This window comes from Armigeres subalbatus, chromosome 3 (assembly GCF_024139115.2).
Source record: "Armigeres subalbatus isolate Guangzhou_Male chromosome 3, GZ_Asu_2, whole genome shotgun sequence".
NCBI lineage: Eukaryota > Metazoa > Arthropoda > Insecta > Diptera > Culicidae > Armigeres > Armigeres subalbatus.
Window position 1 is genome coordinate 26,846,772 of NC_085141.1, and position 23,896 is coordinate 26,870,667.

Genomic DNA, 23,896 nt, shown 5'->3' on the forward strand with positions numbered 1-23,896 from the left:
AGAAAATATAAGATAAAATTTTACTCAGTCACTGATTAGATAAAAGTTAGCGTATATGATGCACACAATCGGGTAACGACTTTTCGACTATCTGCCTGACCAACCAATCATTCATGAGTGGGTGTGACGATCTAATGCACGCAACATCACGACAAGCACCGTCCTCGTTATTACGATGGGGTTGGACATTTTGCTAAAAGGGTCGACGCTAATCCTGTTTAGGGTTCATGCGCTGCATCCACGACATGACCATGATCAAACTTGAACGAGCATTTATACCATTGTCCGCATCATTGGCCATAACATTAATTAGAGTAGAGTATGAGCTGTGCACTGCATCATCCAGTCATTCACGTTACTGCAGTCTGGCGAATACTAAATTTGCAACAGTTGCAAAACAAATTACATCATGTTCATTGTTCATTCATTTAGTTTGATTGATTCTAATGGTTTCCTGAGCTGCCATTCATTTTGTAACGTCATGCTCGATTGGATTACAAAAAATGTATGTTCAATCAGGTCTTGTAATTCAATCCGCCTCACTGTAGTAAAAGGACTTTACTGCATCGGAAAGGATACAGCATTCATGAAATGCATTAACTCTGACGAAACAATACAGTTCGGCTGAATTGGTAGCAGGTGTGCTTTTGTAGTGAGCGTCTCTATCAATTAGAGGCCTAGTCATGGCTGCGAAACGCCAAAAGCCTATCGCGCTATCCCAGTGCACCAGACTTCGATAGTGAAAAAATATGGGGAAGTAAGCGCATTTTCCATTGCCCAATGTGGCGCATATTGAAAGGAAATCCAATATATTATGGTAATCACGTTTGAATTTTCTTCTTCTTTTTCACGATTTTTTAATTTTCAGCCCTAGGCTGGCTCACCTCAGATCGGTAAATTAATACGGCAACAAAATAGAACATCCATAAAGAATTAGAAAGTTTTCATTAAAAATAAGGAAACTGCCAATAAAAATATCAGGATAGAAGCAATAAATAAATAAATAAATATAAAATTTCCCTTTTGAAGTAAAAATGCAATTGTAGAGGAAATTTTTTCCTTAAAGAAGTCAAACTGTTGAATTGAAAAAATACAATATTTCCAAAAATAAATCAATATTAGCAATAAACAATTACAAAACCTTCTACTTTCCAAAATATTTTTTTTTATTCTAAAGAAAATCGGAAAAAGGAGTACGAGTAAATAATAAGTAACAAAGAAAAAGATAAAATAAAGAATTGATTAGGAAGAAGCATTAAAGAAGATACAGGAGGACGAAAGAAGAAGAAATAAAAAAGGACATTTTTCTTTGGAAGAACAAAGAAAAAAAAAGAAGGAAAGAAAAGGAAGAAAAAGGAAATGAGAAGAACGAATGGCGATGGAAGAAATAGGAAATAAAAATGAAGAAGAAGGTAGTGAAAAGTAAGAATAAACGGATTTTTTTGAACCAGCAAACTTTTGACGAAATGTTTCAGGATGGATTGGGTACTGCAACTCAGTTAGTATTTAAAATGGATGGCGAGCGCACCGCAGAACTTTACCATAAACTGGTAGGATCATTGATGAATATTATGCTGAGTGTGCAAACCGGACCCTTTTTCCGAACATTTTCAAGCAAAACCTCACCAATCGATTTGGTTCCTAGTAAAAAAAATACAATTTTGAGATCAATCTTTACAACCGGGTCTCTGAGCGTAGAAGAGAGGATTTTTAATGTTTAGACGCTTTATTTCAGAATATCTTGGCTCACAGGCAGCCGAAGTGTTTTTTAATTATTCATCGTATCTTGCTCCATAATTTATCCATTTTCATTCTTCATGGCTGAGTAAACTTTGCAAATTTGATGTAGATCATTACACTACTTTTTGAAAAATCGTGATCTTGTTCATGAGAACTCGCAATGGCGTTGATGTTTTGAAAAGGATGATAATAGCTCAAATTCAGTTTATTCCAAACAAATTGCTATTAAGAAAATAATCTGTCGCATTATTCAATGGATAAGTTTTCCAAATTTTAATAATGGAAAAACAATCTGCTAGGCTCAACACAACAAAACTAATCAAATCAATTCTACAACCTTTTTAATTTCGCAAATTCGGTAGCTGTTATCGACTATTCCTTTTGAGGAAAGTCTCCATTACTGATTAGATCATATACTTTCTAATGTCTTTGTCCTACAACGTGCGAGCTCTCCATCCAAATTAAAATTCCTCGCATCCGTTTCGCATTCGATTCTTTTATGAAGTAACCCAAATGTTTTTTTCCCTTGGAACATCAGTGGAAGGCAATTTATTATGTTTGAAGCTTTTTCAATGATGCTTTGTATTATGTTCAAGAACCGGACAATGGAGATCCGCTTATCATTTGTCGTGTGCTGTGGAAGGAGCTCTTAGTTCAGTATTTTTTAATCTTGTTGTTATAAAATTAACATTTTGCTCGTTTTTGTGTTCATTCAGCTCCTCCATCCATAGTTATTTACTGCTTGGAAATATCCCAATGATTAGGAAATAAATTTGAATTATTTGTAGCCACGTGTCTTTACCTTGAAATAAAGAAAGGTTACACACAATACTAAAGACGAAGTTTAGGTCAATTGTTTTCCAATACATAGGGGAACGGTTTGCCACTTCATCTCATAGTTCCTATTTCCATCCCATCAAAAACAAAGCAATGGAAAGGAATTTGGTTTGTTTATTATTTTTGTGATTGCTGAACAGTGAGCACGCATGTTGACAAAAAGAAGCGACGAATTTGGTGCCGTATTTCTTTGTTGAGCGATGGGATGGATATATGTACTTGTACAGTGAGATGGAGATCGGAACATTTCCCCTGTAAGAAACGATCGACAGGACTATCACATTTCACCACATAGATCAAAATAAACAATATAAATCTTTTCGAATATAAAAACCGCATCACCAAACATCGTCAGACGAATGCATCGCACAACAAAGTGCTGCAGACGTTCCATCGAAATAGAAATTTATGTCCTTTCCATCGAGGACCTTCAGTCTTACTACCAACCTTCAACATCGCACCCCATCAGACAGTGTTTTGAAATTTGATACAATTCGTATGGAAGATACTGTCCGAAGCGTCCCATGTTTGTTTGCGAGCCCAATACCCGTCATGTATTCCGAAGTCAAACTGCGCTCCGCAAAAACGATTTCTCAATTCCAAGGGTTTTCTTCTGTATGATGGAGGTTGACTATCATGACCTCGCACAGTGTCCGGATGTCAAATGAAATCGATTTCATTGTGTTGTGATTCCAAAAAAACGAGCGTTTTGTGTTACAAGCTAAAATTTTAATTGGTTTTACTAAAAACACCTAAAAATAAGAAATTGGCGACTTCAGATAACAGAATTCGTTTCGAATTATGTACCGCATACATAGGGTGACCATATGAAATTTTTCCAAAGGAGGACATTTGGTTAAAAAGGAGGACATGGAAAATAATTGATCGATTATTGATTTTAAAAACAAAAATTCCGAACTGTTTAAGTCTACTGTGCGATGTGTTCCTATGGCAATTCGATAAGTGTTTACTCGAAGAAAGGTGGCGGCAGCACTACGAAGAGCACCTGAATGGCGATATGGCAGACAACGGTGGCGGTATGGTAATGAACCTAGGAGCACGCGCGCAGGACATGCGACTTCCGGCTCCGAATCTCCAGGAAATCCAGGATGAGATCGGCCGGCTTGGCCCAATCTCACCCCTTTTTAGCATGCATTGCTCGTTGCTACGAAAAAGCAATACCGCTAAATAAATATTCATAAAATTCGATAAAACAACAAACAGATTATCGTAACATGATCACCAGGTATCCATCGATGTAAAATTCAGTTATGTAATAGATTTGTGGGGCATTACTGACACTATTTTAATATGGGTTCATTCGATCAATAGTTTTACATTCAAATTCCCAGCATTATGGTACGAGCACAATTAATCCTTGGAATTTGTTTTGTGATTTCCTAGACGTGAATTTTAATATAATTTCGAACCGTTTGAAGTTTTCATCAAAATTCGCAACAGTTTCTGAGATATTAGGAGTTGAAACATTTTTCGTTTTTGGCCCAATCTTACCCCCTAGGCCCAATGTCACCCCGAACGACGGTATTTAAAAATAAAAAAAATTATAAGTGTTGAAAAAGTGAGTGTTGTTATGTATTGAATTGAAATACTCCGACAAGGGCGATAGTCGGGAAATTGGTAAGTACCGCGAACCTTTATGTCGTATAAACAAATGCTAGTGCTTATGAAAAAAGTTTTATTCTCCTCACTTGCTGAATAGTACGCACGGCATTCCAGTTTTTCGTGTTGGCCATCTTGGCAACAGGGCTGTTTAAGATTTTTTATAGTAACGGTGGCGACACAGGGTTATTGAAAAATTATTTACTGTCAACTATTTCTTATTTATAGTTACAAAGCAAAGAAGAAGAAGAAGAAGAAGTTACAAAGCTAACTTGTTGGAAGGTCGAAATCATTATGTTGGAAATCCATTTGGTTTAGAATTCATACGTTGGCGGCGCTAGTATATATGGAAATACCATTCGGATTAGATATCTCGGAGTTAATCATCAAAGCAATCGATGGAAAATGCCGAAAAGTGGAATTGGAGGTTCCCGAGGTAAGCTCACTCTCTGGATGTGGATGTAGTGTGGATGTGGATGTAGACACATCGTGTGAACGGAAAGTTTTATTTTAAGAAGTGCAAATGAAGAATAATTTACACGTGCTTCTGGGACGGTCCAACTAGCTGGAGAGCCCCGATCACTATTCCCACTAGTTAGAGCTGCACCGGTAGTCGTCGCGGATTCCCCTCCGCAGTGTTAACTGCGCGAATACACCATCCGCTAACCGCCAAGGACGACCGCATTTTGGAATCCCATTGTCAGTCATCTCGGATATAGGAAGCTGGCAGGTAATCTACGGGTCAAGCAGATCGTCGTCCGGTCAAGTGTGGTATAGTTTATCGTCCGGCGAATGTTCGCCGCCTTCTCATGTGGGGAAGCAAGCCAAAGTATGTCGGCCAGCTCCGTTATACAGTAGCGTGCACACAACACGTCAACGTTCGGCCGAACGTCTGTGTCCAGAAAATCATCTCCCGTTAACTAGAACCGGCAACTAACCTGCAAAATATTGCGCCTTCAATTCCGTAGTGCGTCCTGTGGCGCCCCATCCATCCTTTCGGCGACCCATTGCCCGCTGGTCTTCCATTTCCTGGCATTCCAGTATTCCGCACGGCCAACGTTTCATCTTCCGGCATTCCGCCCGGCCAACGCCCCATCGCTCGTCCGGCATTCCGCTCGGACGACGCTCCACCGTTCATTCGGCATTCCACCCTACCGACGCTCCATTCTTCCGACGACATTTCATCGTTTTGCTGGCGGTCGCCCGGCTGGACGTCCGTCGTCCTGCCACCCCTCCAAAGTTTCGTCACCCTGTACAAAATCGTGAGTATTTAAAGAGTTTATAAAGCTAACCTCCTGAACTCCAGTTACTAGCAAGGTCCGAAAACCTCCCCGTAACCTCTACTGACCCTGGGACTCGAAAGCCAAAAAAGGCCTTGCGTGCCCACAAGAGTGATTCAAATTTTGACTTTTTTGCTCCCCGATGTTTAAACGATTGCATTTGCCTTTTTATTAAACCACCTAAAATCGGATGTAAATTGAGTGAGCACGCGTGGTTTGAAGTTTGTATGAAAATTACTATGAAAAGAGTAACTTTCATGGAAAAACCTTTCCCCAACGCTTCCCTCCAAGCTCTAACAATATACACATAAGTACATCGGCAACATAAGAAATTTAACAAGGAAACAGGCCGTCTTTGTTGCGAAACGATTTGATGCTCGCAAGAAAAGTTATTGAAAAATTAAAGTAATTGGGATATTCAATTTAACACGTAAAAGAATAACATCAATATCAATAATGAGCATTTTTGTTTTCTTAATAACTTTGCTTCCAAACGAGAAATCGCTTCGCAACAACAACTGCCTTCCAGCTTGAGAAATATTCTGTGTAGGCAATGTGTCTTCCACATAAGGGTCAGTTTTCACAGTAATTTCCATACAAACTTCAAATGACGTGTGCACAGTAAAATTACATCCAAAATTGCTAAAAATTTAGGAAGATTATTAAAATGGCAAAGGCAATCGTTTAAGCATCGGGGGGGCAAAAAAGTCGAAATTTGAATCACTCTAGTGCCTACCCCATAGGTGACCGTTGGCTATAGACCAGCTACCGGGGGTTTATGACTGAGCCCCTTCCGGATTTAGTTGAGTAGTTCCTCGAGGGCAAGAGGCCGTACCATAAACGGAATCAGAATCTAACCTCAACGATAGAGTCTACTGTAGTCTAGCGGTTAATCATCGTGTATTTGGGCAGCAGCAGCACACAAGTGACATTTTCTTGCGAGTTTCGAATTAATGGTTGGCTGTTAGTTGGTGATTGGAAACACGCACGATTGTAAGTAAATGTGTTGTTGTAAGGGCTATTTTACGTAAGAAAGAGAAAGAGTAAAAGTAAGTCGGAGAGGAAATATCTGTGAAAAATCAAAATCAGAGCGGACGCAATAGAGTAAGAGAAGACCGCCAAGTCACCAAAAGCAAAAGTAGATTCATGGAAAATTAAAAAGGGGGGGGGGGGGGGAGGAGGAAATTAAGCATATTTTTTCATAAAACAAAAATAAAAGTTTTTTTCCGAAAATTCTTGGTTTATGGGGTTAAAATTTTGAAAGCGCCCAAAACAAAGTATGTTCCTGACGAACCAAAATCGAGCACGACGGCGAAACCGTTTTCAACGTCAAACGCCTGAAATAATTTAAACTCAAATCCCTTTCCCGTCCGTCCTGTTACTTAATACATTTTTCAACCATTTTTCAACCAATTTTCAACCTTGAGTCGCCATGAGTATTATGGTCTATGTCCCCTCCTAATAAATTGTTAAGGTATGCTGATATACATTATAAAAAATATCATACTTGAGGATTGCGGCTCTGCAAGGAGTCACACACAACTGAGCCTACCAAATAAATGAACTGGTTCAAAAAATAAATAAGTATGTCATCTCGGATTTTATATCAATTATTTAAAAATCCGCTAATTCATAAGATTGTTGAATTTATAACTACAGACCAAAAATTGTTTGACTGAAACATCTTCATCACGTTTTATAGGCATTCTAATTTAAATTTGCTATACCATGCCATGTCAAATTTCCATGTTTTCACTTTTTCTCAAGTTTTTTCTAGGTGGCAGCACTGTGAAGGAACCGCCCTTTTTGTTATTTAGCTGCGATCATTTTCTTCAAGTCGAGTCAAGTACGAGACACTGAAGACGGCCTTACTTTTGAGGTCGAAATACGTATCTGTCAAGATACAATTAAGTGGTGGAATTCAATGGGATTGTATAAACTCGTCTTATGACAGGTCACCAAGTTTGTTGCTTAACGTTTTGAATTTGGAAAACAACTGTGGAACCTGAGACGAGACCTGCAAAGACGATGCTTCTTTTCCCCTATTTTGACACTTGTTCATTTTTTAATCACAGTTGACCATCGAGCTTCAACTGTTCCCTTGACTGTTTCACCTGAGCCCCGGTTAGAGTCCTCTGAGCAAAATAAAAGTGTATCCAATTCGCGAATTAGCCAATTCATGTTCATAAAGATTTTTATACCGGGAACTAAGCACATACACAATAAGCTAACCGGATGATTTGGAATACTCGTTAAAGCGAAGAAGTCTCCCCATATATGACCACGTGGTTTCTGGACGGCCCCTAAGGCAATATAACAACAATAACACACAAAACAAAATTTGGTCTTTTTAGGTGCGCCTACGTTGATTGTTTATTCTTGTAGAAAATTTTCTTGTTGCCTGACGACAGTATTTGTTTATTTGATGTGTAGTATCGAGAGCTCCCTCCCAGCCTCTAACCACCTATCACTGGATCAAAATCAGTGATTCTTCAGCATAGAATAGAATCTTGGCTAGATTGGTGAGCGACATACTTTATAGGAAACAGGAGAATGACTGTTATGTCTTGAGTAGATTGACCGAACTAAATTGCGTCAATTTCACATTGCTGAACGCCGTCTACAAGGTATTTTTAATGCCGTTAATGCCGTCGACTAACACCAATTGCAAGAGAGTGCGTGATAAATATTCGCCGTACGCCATATGCCACACATCATTTATTCATCGACTTCAAAGCCGCATATGATAAAATCATCAGAGTGGTCTAACCGGTAGTACCGGTATTTTTAGTACCTATAATACCGGTATTAGAGACGGAAAAGTACCGGTATTCTCGATATTTCAAATTTTGCTGTCAGTATGAAAATTTTTGAGTAGTTTTCACTTAAATTTCAGCTAAAGACTCACCAAGTTTGATAAGAAAATACAAAATCATTGAGTGGCGATTTTTGACATCAGCCTTCAAAGTTAAATTTTCTCGCATGCTGTTAGTGATTACAAAGGCTTACTATTGAAATAAATTGCTCCTTTTGAGGACCACCAGAAGAAGGTTTGATTTGCCGTATTTAAAATTATCGCAGGAGTAAAATTTTCGCTCAAAATGCTGACCCGTATTACTGCTGTAGTGGCTGGGAAGGAGCATTGTTGGAAATTAATCGGTTTGCTACGGGCAACTTTTTTTTTTCGACATCTGTTTTGACAGTCAAGAAGCACAAAACAAGACAACCTACCAAACATTTTATTGAGTTTGGCAAACCTTGATTCACACTACAAAGCACAATCTTTTGATGACTGCAGAAAATTCAATGGCGTCGGCGTCGGTCCCAATGGCGGGCGTAGGAGTGTGATTGCTGTAGCAAAATTATTCGCAAGGATGGCATATGTAGCAATTCAGCGGTAAACTATCGAGCGGCTGCCGTCAACATCAGCAGAACTTTGGATTGGAAATGATCATTAGTGAAAATAATTGATTTTAACAAACGTGAATGTCTGCCATTGCAAGTAAAATATTCTCGCATGATTTGGACCATAATTTGGCTGATGTAAGTAGTCTCCTGTAAGTCGGCCCTCCTTAGCCGTACGGTAAGACGCGCGGCTACAAAGCAAGACCATGCTGAGGGTGGCTGGGTTCGATTCCGGGTGCCGGTCTAGACAATTTCCGTTTTGGAAATTGTCTCGATTTCTCTGGTATCATCGTGTTAGCCTCATGATGTACGGTAACGGTAAAATGGTAACTTGGCTTAGAAACCTCGCAGTTAATAACTGTGGAAGTGCTTAATGAACACTAAGCTGTGAGGCGGCTCTGTCCCAGTGTGGGGATGTAATGCCAATAAGAAGAAGAAGAAGAAGTAGTAGTAGTATTCAAGGCGCATCAAGAATCGTAGATCCACGTAGTTCAGTTCTTTTCAGGACCACTATTTCAAACAAAAGAGCAATGATTTTACAATAATTTTCTGACAATAATGACAATTATGGCGTCGATAGCGGTTCTAAACGACATCAGTGATGGCCATCTGCAGTGATTACAATAGAAAAATATTCCTCCACAATGGCGTCCGTAGCCATTTGTCAATAAATCGTCTTCATCGGCGGCAGCATCAGCCAAGTGTAATTTTCTCGCGAGATGGTTGGCAGCTTTTCAGGATCAGTATTTTATATCAGTGACAGTTGGTTTAAAGGGAGTTTCCGTTTTGTACTTTGGGCATAATTGCATGGTATTTGTAGAAAATTCAAACAGTAACAATGTCATCCATAAAATAGCTAATGATGGCTATTGCCACCATCTCAACCAGAAAGGTTGGGAAGGGAATAAGCGTTCAGACAGAACGCCAGCAGTTTCCACAAAAAGAGCGCCACCGGCTTGGCAGCAGATAGGTTCGACGATGACGCAGCAAAAGGACGCACATGCTACGCACATGGCTAGCCTTCGTCACCACTAGCGATCACTGCGTGTCTTAATGTCTACCGCATATTCGCTATGCTTTATCATAGTTTCTGATAAGAACCTTTATATTTTATTAACTCTAAGCAAGCGAATGTCAGGAAAGTCTGTGAAAACAGCAGCGAATGAGTGATCTCGCCAGCATCGAAAGAGTCAATCTATCAGAAGATTCGGAATCACCATCGCCTTTGCGACTTGCTCGGAAATCAGAACACGTTTTGAACCTTTCACTTTGAAATATTTTGATAAACTGACAAATTGATAATTTTTTATATAGAATAAATCTATAGCGAAAAGAGGAATGATAAATAAATAAAAAGAAGAATAACTGCGATAAACTGCTCTATCGAAACATTGATTGATTGATTGAGTGATTGTCGGGTCCAAGTACTTACAGTTGCGCTGATCATGATGGTTGATGATTATACAGTTCGGAAGCACGTTCGTTACCTCGAACAGCTAATGTCGTCGGTTGTATAGCGAATGTGTAATGGAACGTACACACGGTCAAGCAGTTTGACCAACATTGACTCCACCTCTCGTTTATTCAAACTTTCTTCAAGTTTTACCAACAGCGTCATGAACAACCAATTTATGCGATCAACAATATCACACACGAACGACCGAAGCGCCAACTTGAGCACCAATAAAAAAAATATATGAGGGTTTGTGCAACTTCACTACAAATGCTCAAACATGTTCGGCGGACCTTGACTCCACCCCCGACCAGTGTTGGGAAATGTACAGTAAAACACTGTGATTATGCGAATGTTTACATTTTATCAAATTTCATGCACCGCACAAACCGAAACAGTTTTCCAAAAAACAAACAAACTGTTTGTGTACTACTGCGTGCGCTGCATGAGAGTCGAGCCGTCGGTACGGTCAGCATTTGCATGAGATTTCTTGTTTCGGTTCGTGCGCAGCTCAATCAAAACAGAATCGGGTTTTATTGCCTGTGGCGCAAAGCCTAGAAAGAATGCTAGCCGTTGGTACTAATCAATTAGTTCTAGTCTTTAAAATGAGCAAGGAGTGATGAAATAATCATTTACCACCAAAAACGGTCATACATCGTGAAATAAGCGTACAGAAACGTTAATTGTGGGGAGGGAAAATAATAAAATCATGTGCTGACTGTCGTCTGCTTGGTCGTGGCTGCTGCTGCGGCTGTCATGGTTTTGTTTTTCTTTGACTGCGTGACAGAATGAATGATAAAAAGAAATGTCAACCGTTCCCATCCCTGCCCCCGACAACTCAAACCAAAATCAAACCGTTTTAATTTTTTCCAACCGAGCCGCCAACTGTCAAATTGTTGTTCGAACAACTTCACACACGTTCAAATAATGCAGCAACCGAAGCGTTTTCATGGGGGCGGAGTCAATGTTCGTCAAACTGCTTGACTGGTGTGTACGTTGCATAAGGGGCCGCATACACGCTCCGACATGTTGTACAACTTTGACTCCGCCCCCAGCAAATTTGGTTCGGTCGGAATAAAGGCAAGTTGTACTGTCCAACAGTCGTACAACGTGCCCACAGACGGTCCAACTTTATTCCAACCGAACCAATGTCGGAGCGTGTATGAGGCCCCTAAGATTTCGAGTACCGCATGCAAACAATTGACATCCCGTAAGTGAACATTTGCTGTCAACCCCTAAGCAACGCAGTATCCCTTCTGCTACTTCAAATGGAATTCATTACAAACAGCTACGTAGACCTCGTAACCTGTGTTTATAACCCAATAAGGCAGCTTTTTTTTTAATTTTTGCAAAGGGAGAAAGCTTTAAGGTCTGATCCAGCGCACGTGCTATGGTATTTGCCAATCTACCATATGGCAATGTATCGGAGTTTGTTACTCCTCCGGTCCAGACCGTCCCTACTCACTAATCTCTCCTTGGACTCCAACCTAAATCCCCACCCCACAACCCCCCTAGATAGGCGTGATAACAGCTACACAACAAGACCACTTAAAGGTCCCGTTTGTGGAAAAGCCATCAGAATCTGAGTACTAACCTCCACCGCGGTTAGTTTTAAATATTTCACCAAAAATAAGAAAGAGAAATAAAAATATAAAAGTTTTCATGGGAAAATATGAAAACGCAATTAACACTTACGTACCTGACCCCCAATTTCATGGAAAACTATTTTTTCAAAATGATGGTTCTCAGCAGTCTTGCATCGCAATTTGGTTCTGTTTTCTGCAATCGATCACAAAATTCCTATAGTTTTTGGGACATTGGTCATCGTTTGGAAAATGGCCATGGTTCCGGAGATATTGATGGGAGTACTGGGGTAACCTCCCATCCCGGAAAAATGGCCACTTCCTGATCAAGCCGGAAACATGACTTGCGACGTGTCAAACTTCATGGTTTTTCAAAAGAAGTTCATAAGAATGTGTTCTGAGGACATTCGGTCCATCTGACCCCATTCCGGCACACCCTGGGTTGCTGGTTCCCTGGGGGAAGTGGCCACTTTTTTAACCAGTTCTGAAACCTGGCTTGCGACGTATTAAACGATTTTGCAAAAGAAGTTCATTGTAATGTGTTCTGAGGGCGTTTGGTCCGTCTGGCCACATTCCGCCACACCCTGGGTCGCTGGTTCCCTGGGGAAGTGGCCACTTTTGATCAGTTCCGAAACCTGGCTTTCGACGTATCAAACTTCATGATTTTGCAAAAGAAATTCATAGGAATGTGTTCTGAGGGCATTTGGGCCATCTGGCCACATTCCGGCACATCCTGGGTTGCTGGTTCCCTGATGGAAGTGGCCACTTTTTAACAGTTCTGAAACCTGGCTTGCGACGTATCAAACTTCATGATTTTGCAAAAAAGTTCATAGGAATGTGTTCTGAGGGCATTCGGACCATCTGGCCACATTCCGGAACACCCTGGGTTGCTGGTTCCCTGAGGGAAGTGGCCACTTTTAACAGTTCTGAAACCTGGCTTGCGACGTATCAAACTTTATGATTTTGCAAAAGAAGTTCATAGGAATGTGTTCTGAGGCCATTTGATCCATCTGGTCACATTCCGAAACACCCTGGATTGCTGGTTCCCTGGGGAAGTGGCTACTTTTGATCAGTTCTGAAACCTGGGTTGCGACGTATCAAACTTCATGATTTTGCTAAAGAAGTTCATTGTAATGTGTTCTGAGGGCATTCGGTCCATATGACCACATTCCGCGACACCCTGGGTTGCTGGTTCCCTGGGGAAGTGGCCACTTTTTTATCAGTTCGAAACCTGGCTTGCGACGTGTCAAACTTCATGATTTCCGTAGAGAAGTTTATAGGAATGTGTTCTGATGGCATTTCGTCCATCCGGCCACATTTCGAGACACCCAGAGGGCGCTGGTTCCCCAGGGAAAGTGGCCACTTTTAAATGGCTCTGAAATCCGTCTTGCGACATCTCAAAGTTTATGATTTTGCAAAACAAGTTCAAAGGAATGTATTTTGAGGGTATTTGGTCCACTTGGCCACACTCCGGAACATCCTGGGATGCTGGTTCCCCAGGGGAAGTGGCCACTTTTGAATGGCTCTGAAATCCGACTTGCGACATCTCAAAGTTCATGATTTTGCAAAACAAGTTCAAAGGAATGTGTTTTGACGATATTTGGTCCAACTGGCCACACTCCGGAACATCCTGGAATACTGGTTCCCTGGAGAAAGTGGCCACTTTTGATTGGCTCTGAAATTCGTCTCGCGACATCTAAAAGTTCATTATTTCGCAAATCAAGTCCAAAGGAAAGTGTTTTGAGGTTATTTGGTTCCAATTGGCCACATTTCGGAATATCCTGGAATGCCGGTATCCTGTAGAAAGTGGCAAATATTTAAAAGGTTTTAAATCTAGCCTGCGAAGTCTCAAATTTCATGATTTCGCAAAACAAGTTTAAAGGAATGTGTTTTGAGGGTATTTGGTCCATCATGCCACATTCCGGAACATCCTGGGATGTTCCCCGGGAAAAAGTGACCAAGTGACCAAGTGCATTCCTTAAAATCTTGGAATGCTGGTTTCCTAGGGAATTTATAAAATTTAGAAATATCATTCCGAAATACTTTCACCATTCTGTCAATCAGACACATTACATACAAACCATTGGTGTATGGAATGAATCAGCTAATGCTAATTGTAATTAAGTATTGTGTGATTATCATAAGTTTAAAATTTATTAGTATTATTCATTTTGAAGGTGGTCCACTCATTGTTTGTTTATTTTTGTACATTTAAGCAAGGAAGGAAAACTTCGTTTTACCATCACTTGCATCCACGCTCGGTAGGCAGCTTCGTCATTGACTCGTGTTTGTTTTGATAGGAAGTTCGCCAATGCAGGCACGAATATCTCGCAGCATGCTGTCAAACTTCCATACCTAATTTGCCATCCGATCTTCAAAAGCCGATTGATAATCGAGCGTAAAATATGAAGATCTACCGAGGCTGAATAGAAATTTTGCATTGTGGTTGATTTGCACCGAAAAATGATGATTATTTTACTTTGTATACTAAACAGATGCATATCTTTTAGAAATCTGACTTCAAAATGTTAAATCCATGCACTGCAGTATGAAATGATATTCATATTTTGAGATTTCAAATTGAATATCAATGTGCCAAGCTGAAGATCCATTTTGACACCGCACACAACAATGCTGACACCGAGAGTCAACGCTTGCTGCTGTTCATGCACATGCCGTCCTATTCATTCGCACATTCAAATTTGTAAATGACTGGTGACTTGGTTGTTTGTTGAATGTCAACTGTTTGAGAGTAGTTGAAGTGACTGTTTCTGTCCCTGAATTCATCCCTTTAATTGTTGTATCAACATGCAATTATAACATAAATCGCATCAAACTTGATTTGTTTTATTCAAAATCGTTCAACATTTAGAAAACCCAGTATGCTTCAGGTTGCTAAAGCTGGAAGGGTACGATGGGCAGTACATCGTACAAGACTGCTGAAAAGCAAACACCATTCCGAACCGACAGGCCTAGAGCGCAGCGACGGGCTGACAGTTGACGGACCAAATACATAACTATTTAGCGAGCGTGAGCCGCAACCAAATATGGAGAGATTTGGTCTCGCATCATGTATTGTGGCGTCAAATTGTTGATTCAGTGTTACATATTTATATGTAAGCCTCATACATGAAATCATCATTTAGATAACAAGTTTGAACGTATTCCACCAGGTTACAGGAATCACGTGTCTGAGCATTGCTCATCAGTCAATTGTTAACATTTTTCCCTAAAACGCCTATTTTGCTGCATCAGATGAGCCACCACACTTACGATGACTGTTTCCGGGAATTCAATGTAAACAAATTATCCGTACGTTTAAGTCGCTGTTCGATCTCGTGTTCAAAATGTTAAGTGATTCGGAGTCGGAAAGCTCAAGTATTGCCGATCCGGATGCAATTGGTGTCGAAAATGATATACTGAATGAGCAAGTTGAGGATGATCCATTTTATTCCGATGACGAAGCAGAGAGTAGTGAATATGTTTCAAAGTGCGGAAATATAAAATGGAGCAGTATCCCTTGGCCAAATAAGAATAAATCTGGTAGTGAGGGTTTTGGCCCCAAGTTCAATGTGGATCTTAGTAAAATAAAAACTCCAATGGATGCATTCTTATTATTTTTGATTCATCGTTAATTGATTTGATTTGCCGCTACACCAACGCCGAAGGTGCCCACGATTCAAAATTCAAACCATTGGAATATGACGAGTTTCTCGCTTGGATTGGAGTGTTATATGGAGCTGGCAAGAATCACGATTCGAAGACTCATATACGAGAGTTGTGGTCTACAGACGAAGTCACGAGTCGTGTATTCTACTCAGCAATAATGTCAAGAGATAGGTTTGATGATTGATAAATTTTCTAGAAATCAAATTCATTTGATATGTTTTCTATGCATTTTAAGATATGAGCAAATATATAAATATATTCGGTTTGATGATTCGCTGAGTAGACGCCCAGCTCGTGGATCAAATACAAGCAAACAACCATCCAAAGATCAGAATAGCCATGATCGCTTACGACTAATTAGAGAAGTTTCTGACCGTATTCAAACAAATATTTTGACCATATATGAACCTTCGAAAGATGTTACTGTAGATGAGCGAATGATTCCGTTTCGCGGAAAATGTGCTTTTCGGGTATATATGAAAGGAAAACCTTGCCGTTATGGTATAAAGATGTGGTGCGCAGTTGACGTTCACAACTCAATGCTTGCTAATTTCGATATATACGCCGGTAAGCATTTAACTTTTATATACTTTATATATATATACCACTCGAATGATAGTTCACTAAAAATGTTTGAAAAATTCCATTAAAAATATTCATCAATTACAAAATTGAGTACTTTACCTAATTCTAGGAAAAATTGAAACAAACCGGAGAAAAACCAAGCTATGCGTGTTGTTTTACAACTTTGTGAACCGTTTTGCAGCACACATCGAAGAATAACTTTCGATAACTTCTTCACCAGCGTTCCGTTGGCATATGAACTCTTGGAGAAAGACATGGTGTCAATTGGAACACTCAGATCAAATAAAAAGGAAATTCCCGTAGAGTTTCTCGGTAACTCAAAACCCCCCCCAGGAACGGTTAGATATGGATTTCATGATCCATTAATGTTAGTGTCATGGACAGCGAAAAAGAACAAAACCGTTCTTCTATTATCGACCGATCCTGAAGCCATACCGGATGTGGAAACGATTGAGAAAAATCAGCTGAATGCTGAGTGTCCTCCCAGTTCTTCGAAAACTGACACAAGAACGGTGGTGGTGAGTAGAATGATTGAAGCAACATAGATAATCCATTTGTTATTTTCTTTGATGTGAGATAAACAAATTACTCGATATACAACAGCAATTGAGCATATTTTTGACAAACATAATTTTTTTTTATAGGAAAAGCCGAAAGTGGTGGAGCTATATAACTCTCTAAAGGCTGGTGTGGACACTCTAGATCGTGCGACAGGAAGCTACTCATGCAAAAGGCGCACGGACAGATATCCTCTCGCAATTTTTCTAAACTTTTTAGACATTTGCGGCCATAATTCTTTCCACACGTTTTTAGCAGCTCATCCAACATATCTTCCGAATGACCGCAGTAAAAAGCGCAAATACTTAGACTGGTTGTCAAAGGAATTAGCTTTGAAACACGTCAAATCGAGGAAAAATGAAACAGGTCTGCACCATGAGGTCAAAAGCAAAATCGAGCTATTCATTCGAAATTTCGAGGACATGTATGGAGAGTCGAATTCACCGACATCTATTTGTCTATCATGCACTTCAACGGATGATTTAAAGGTTTGTGAATCATGTGGTAAAACAGCATGCAGCTCACATTGCCGGAAAGTTCAGTGTTTTGCATGCCCAAACTGCTTTGAGTCCCAAAACGAGTTTCCGGAGTTGCAACATATTACCCGTAAGTCTAAAAGGTGTAGTTTCTGCCCTCGAAACAAAGATGTAAAAACGATGATAAGTTGTGTATCGTGCAACAGTGCGATTTGCGAAAGACATGTAAAACGAGAATCAAAATATTTTGACATATGCCGGACCTGTATGGCTCATAAAAATCAAATACAAAACAAAAAACCCAAAATATCACCTAGTATCGATAATACCTTTATAGTATACAGCCAAGAATCCGGATCCGGAGATGACCACATTCTTTAGGAACACATTCACATACTTATCGAAAAGTGTTCACTTGCTCCGGAAAACAAGCATTATAAGGTCGAATACACTTGAAAAACATACTTTTGAACTTGTTTTGAAAAATCATGAAATTTGAGATGTCGCAAACTACATTTCAGAACCATACCCTCTAGACACATTCCTTTGAACTTGTTTTGCAAAATCATGAACTTTGAGATGTCGCAAGTCGGAATTCAGAGTCATTCGAAAAGTGGCCACTTTCTCCGGGAACCGGTATCCCAGGATGTTCAAGAATGTAGCCAGGAGAACCAAATACCTTCAAAACACATTCCTTTGAACTTGTTTTGCAAAATCATAAACTTCAAGATGTCGCAAGACGGATTTCAGAACCATTCAAAACGTGGCCACTTTTCCCAGGGAACCAACATCACAGAATGTTCCGGAGTGTGGCCAAGTGGACCAAATACCCTCAAAATACATGCCTTTGAACTTGTTTTGCAAAATCATGGAGTTTGAGACGTCGCAAGTCGGATTTCAGAGCCATTCAAAAGTGGCCACTTTCTCCAGGAACCAGTATTCCAGGATGTTCCGAAATGTGGCCAGATGGACCAAATACCCTTAACACATATTCCTTTGAACTCGTTTTGCAAAATCGTGAACTTTGAGATGTCGCAAGACGGATTTCAGAACCATTTAAAAAGTGGCCACTTCCCCAGGGAACCAACAACCCAGTGTGTCTTGGAATGTGGCCGGATGGACCCAATGTCCGCAGAACACACTCCTATGAACTTTTCTTAGGAAATCATGAAGTTTGACACGTCGCAAGCCAGGTTTCAGAACTGACCAGAAGTGGCCACTTCCCCAGGAACCAGCAACTCAGGGTGTCTCGGAATGTGGCCGCATGGACCCAATGTCCTCAGAACACATTCCTATGAACTTTTCTTAGGAAATCATGAAGTTTGACACGTCGCAAGCCAGGTTTCAGAACTGATCAAAAGTGGCCACTCCCCAGGGACCCAGCAACTCAGGGTGTCTCGGAATGTGGCCGCATGGACAGAATGCCCTCAGAACACATTCCTATGAACGTTTCTTAGGAAATCATGAAGTTTGACACGTCGCAAGCCAGGTTTCAGAACTGATCAAAAGTGGCCACTTCCCCAGGGAACCAGCAACCCAGGGTGTGCCGGAATGTGGCCAGATGGACCAAACGTCACATGAACTTCACATTTCAATGAACTTCTTTAGCAAAATCATGAAGTTTGATATGTCGCAAGCCAGGTTTCAGAACTGTTAAAAAGTGGCCACTTCTCTCAGGGAACCAGCAACCCAGGGTGTGCCGGAATGTGGCCAGACGGACCAAACGCCCTCAGAACACATTACAATGAACTTCTTTTGCAAAATCACAAAGTTTGATACGCCGCAAGCCAGGTTTCAGAATTGTTCAAAATGTGGCCACTTCCCTCAGGGAACCAGCAACCCAGGGTATGCCGGAATGTGGCCAGATGGTCCGAATGTCCTTAGAACACATTCCTATGAACTTCTTTTGTAAAATCATGGAGTTTGATACGTCGCAAGCCAGGTTTCAGAACTGTTAAAAAGTGGCCACTTCCTCAGGGAACCAGCAACCCAGGGTATGCCGGAATGTGGCCAGATGGCCCAAATGCCCTCGGAACACATTCCTATGAATTTCTTTTGCAAAATCATGAAGTTTGATACGTCGAAAGCCAGGTTTCGGAACTGATCAAAAAGTGGCCACTTCCCCCAGGGAACCAGCAACCCAGGGTGTCGCGGAATGTGGTCATATGGACCGAATGCCCTCAGAACACATTACAATGAACTTCTTTAGCAAAATCATGAAGTTTGATACGTCGCAACCCAGGTTTCAGAACTGATCAAAAAGTAGCCACTTCCCCCAGGGAACCAGCAACCCAGGGTGTGCCGGAATGAGGTCAGATGGACCGAATGTCCTCAGAACACATTCCTATAAACTTCTTTTGAAAAACCATGAAGTTTGACACGTCGCAAGTCATGTTTCCGGCTTGATCAGGAAGTGGCCATTTTTCCGGGATGGGAGGTTACCCCAGTACTCCCATCAATATCTCCGGAACCATGGCCATTTTCCAAACGATGACCAATGTTCCAAAAACTATAGGAATTTTGTGATCGATTGCAGAAAACAGAACCAAATTGCGATGCAAGACTGCTGAGAACCATCATTTTGAAAAAATAGTTTTCCATGAAATAGGGGGTCAGGTACGTAAGTGTTAAATTGGTTAAATTTTCCACGAACAAAAGCCGCTTTTGAATTTCTTTTCTTTTTTCTCAAATTTCTTTCGATTTTTTTTCGAAAGGCTTGTTACTGTGTGCCGGATCGATTCCGCAGCCACGTGAAAGAAACGGCTACGGCTTTGTCATTCTCGGTGAAACCAGCCTCGACGTTTGGTGTGATTTATGACTCATCAATAATTTCGAGTGCCAAAGCTCCAGCTTCATGCTTTGGTTCGCCTCGTGGCTGGACCGAAAGGGAAAAAAAAGATGTGTGGGTAAAGGTGAGTGGTGGTGAAATTTTGCTTTCGCAGCTCTTTTGGGAATCGTAAAAATGTTTACTTTCGTAAATAAGATTTGAACTGATGGTACCTAATGACACGATTGACGATTCAACGTTTATGTTATGAATAAATATTGAAAGAAAAGCCATGTTCATGTAGTAGCAATCTTGTTGAATTCATCATTAAAGCTTAGATATGAACAACGATGATTTCTCAAATTGATTGCTGGATACTTTAACGGTATTCCATCTGAAACTTAATTGGAATTCTCTATCGTTGATTTCATCTTATACTCACAACCAAAAAAATGCAGGATTGTATATAAAACTAATTTGGTTTGAGCGAGGGCTTTGCAAACAAGTAGCTAACTAGACTGGTTTTATCAACTGATTTATTAGCGTAAATCTGTTAACATATTGCAAGTTATTCGTGAGAAATTTAGTAATTTTGCAATCCAAATGATTTAGGTTTTGGAGAGCGTGCGGTTCTCTGAATATTCGATGAACCGCATTTAATTATGAATGCAGACTCAAACTAAACTATGTTAAGAAATTTGATTAAACTTATGAGTTGTCAAATTCAGGAAAAAGTGTTATAATGCAGTCCTCCTAATACTCGCATAGTGCCATAAGTAAGTGCCTTCCCATTTGTACGCTCCAAAAGTGCACGTATTTTCGAACGTTGAATAAAAATGCTGACCATGTTATTCTTCAACTACATGCCGATATTCTACATGTGGGCGATGAGTTATCCTGAGTTCGATTGCTTTGGTCATCGCCGTTAATGGAAACAATGATCCCATCAAGTAATGGTGTTCAATGTCCATTGCCCAGCCATTCCCGTCTGGTTCGGGCACAGTCTGATTCCATAGCTGATGAAATGTGGACATCAGTACCGTCCTTTCACTTCCCGCTATCCTCTCGGTTCAGCACTGACCACAGACATTGAATAATTTATTGAAACTCATTTGTGCGGCTTCGGTGCCGTTGGCAGTCAGTGGTAATGGTGGTTTGCGATGAATGAAAATTAAATGGCCTGCCAAATAAGCGTGTATCAGTTACGCTTAACAGATTGTTCTATTATTTTTGGGTTATTTGTTGATTGAGCATCCTAAAACATAAACACACCAACACACGATTTGCCTTGCTAAAAAAAAATACTCAAAACTCACGGACGTTTAAAATCATCCATTGGACTCATTGTAGAATTTTTTTGTTGTCTCTTCCCGGTCAATAGCATTTGACAAATAAAGCCTGTCAAATAAATAAAAGAATAAAAAAAATTAAAAAGTGCATTGATTTTTTTCCATAGAACAATTAAATAAAACAGAATTGCATTTTCCGAAAAACAATGTTTTTTTTGCACTCTTGTCTTGAAATAACATTTTATAAATCACTTGTCATAAGACGAGTTTGTACAATCCCATTGAATTCCACCACTTAATTGTATCCTGACAAATACGTATTTCGACCTCAACAGTAAGGCCGCCTTCAGTGTCTCGTACTTGACTCGACTTCAGTCGACTAAATCGAGTCAAGTACGAGACACTGAAGACGGGCTTACTGTTGAGGTCGAAATACGTATCTGTCAAGATACAATTAAGTGGTGGAATTCAATGGGATTGTACAAACTCGTCTTATGACAAGTGAAGACATTCCACTAAAAAGCTCAAAATAATTTTCTCAACAAATTTTAAAAATGTTATTACTATAAGTAGGATATGTAAAACCGCAACTATCAATTATATCTGACGGGTCAATTGTCAACATTTAATTGTCAATTTATCGATTTTCTATCAATTTTGTATTTAGCCTATCTGTTACTGATAAAAATCAATCTTTTGCGATACATTGATAATGATGGGTTTTTAGGCATTTAGTAGACATCCATTTTTAAATTGGGGTTTCTAAAATTAAGCGCAAATCTGGATCATAATTAACTTTTCCAAGACAGTTACCGAAAACTGTGCTGCGGTTTTAGCCAACAAGCCCGAAGCCCGATAACTTAATGGTTGCTATGTACGCGCTTCCAATTATGAATTGCTTTTCAACAAAAACCCACCGAAAGCAGTACCCTACCCACTGATTCAATTGCCATGGGTTGAGTTCAATAAAAACTTTTTCGAACCCTTCAATCAAAAATCGCTTGTCTGCACTGAAAGTTATTTCGTTTCCCGGAACCGTTCGGCGTTCGGGCGATACAGAACAGAACCGTCGATGATTTATTGCACTCTGACAATACAAGTAAAAGATAAATCCGAACGTGAACTCGGAAAGGATATCTTGTTTCGTAAGAAGGGGAGAACAGTACAAAACTAAGATAAACAAACAATCATGCGTTTACCATTATTTCAAGTGCAATTTTGCACAACTATTCGGGGATTTTGCCTTAGGCCCATTTTTAGAACATATTTTGTATGCGTTACATGTTGATGATAATAACCGACCAACGCTTAGATCCAAAACAGAATATATACGTCTGACGTCAAACGTCTCACTTCTCACTCTTCATTTTTCTCTTCTCACTGTAAAAAGTGAGAAGCGCGAGATGAGTAGTGAGACGTCTCACTAGCCACTCCTCATTCAGCACTTCTCGCTGTAAGAGTAAGAAGCGCGAAGTGAGTAGTGAGAAGTGAGAAATGAGGAATGAGAATTTAAACGACTCTCTTCTGACTCCTAATTTCTCACTTTTCAAATGACCTACTCGACCAGATGGCCATTTCGGCCAAATGACCCTTCCCAAGTAACACCGAAAACATCATTATTAGAATCATGTTGAATAAAGGTCGGGAAAAGGAAATGCAAAACATGTTATGTTCGAATAAAGCTATGAAAAGGTTTTTGCTAAACATACAGCAATTTGATCATCGAAGATGTTTTGTACTACAACCTTACGACTTGCTGATAACATGTTGGTTTTTGACATTTGATTGGTTTTTCAAGATGTTTTGTTTTACATTCTCTCAACATAAAGGATGCCTACAGGATGATATTACAAACATGGTTCATTTTTTGACATTTGTTTAGTTAGAGAATACATCTTAATGATGGAAGTATAGCTAAAACACGCATTTTGAACGTAATTTCAACATCTTTTAGGATCAAAGCAGCGAACGTTTTTTATCGACTTTGTTGTTTATCGAGAACTTGCCATATTGTTACTTGGCAGATTCGAGAATTTGTTTAAAGATAAATTCCTTAATTATATGAATTTGGCATAGCTCTTTTTTATTAATCAATGGCGCATGAATTTGGCCCTTTGACTTTTCCTTTGACCCTTTGACTTTTTGAATGACCCTTCCGGCCTAATGACCCTTTCGGCCAAACGACCTTTTCGGCCAAATGACCCTTTCGGCCTAATGGTGAGTTCGGCCAAATGGCTTTCGGCCGAATGGGTTTCGGCCATACGACCTTTCCCCGAATTTAGCAGCGTGTTTGGAATGTGATAAAAAAATTGACGGCAAACTCTTTTAAAAGCAAAAATAGCAATTGTGCAAGAAGAACTTTCCATTAAGAAGTCAACATTTTCCATTGAAAAAAATACAAAAAAAATCAATCAATCAAAAAATTTTCCACAATGTATTTTTATTTCACGATAAATTAAAATGAAAAACTTCCCACAAAAAATCCATAAAGAGTAAGAAAATATAAGAAAATTACCACGAAGAAATATTAAAAGCAAAAACATTGATTAAATTTTACATGAAAGATAAACGCTTTTAAAATAATGGTGCAACTACGGAAAATATCCTCATTTTTATTCCTTTCTTATATTTTTG

The 23,896-nt window shown here is 39.8% G+C and overlaps 1 protein-coding gene across 1 annotated transcript in view; it reads left to right on the top strand.

Moving 5' to 3' along the window:
- The first annotated feature begins 4,543 nt into the window (after positions 1 to 4,543).
- LOC134221538 (uncharacterized) overlaps positions 4,544 to 23,896 on the top strand; it is a 70,854-nt gene continuing 51,501 nt past the window's right edge. Inside the window, exons 1-5 of the mRNA XM_062700732.1 lie at positions 4,544 to 4,633; positions 5,166 to 5,459; positions 15,242 to 15,392; positions 16,296 to 16,690; positions 16,817 to 17,336. Of these exons, the coding sequence (XP_062556716.1) occupies positions 4,544 to 4,633; positions 5,166 to 5,459; positions 15,242 to 15,392; positions 16,296 to 16,690; positions 16,817 to 17,336 (1,450 nt within the window). The remainder of the gene's footprint in view (positions 4,634 to 5,165; positions 5,460 to 15,241; positions 15,393 to 16,295; positions 16,691 to 16,816; positions 17,337 to 23,896) is intronic.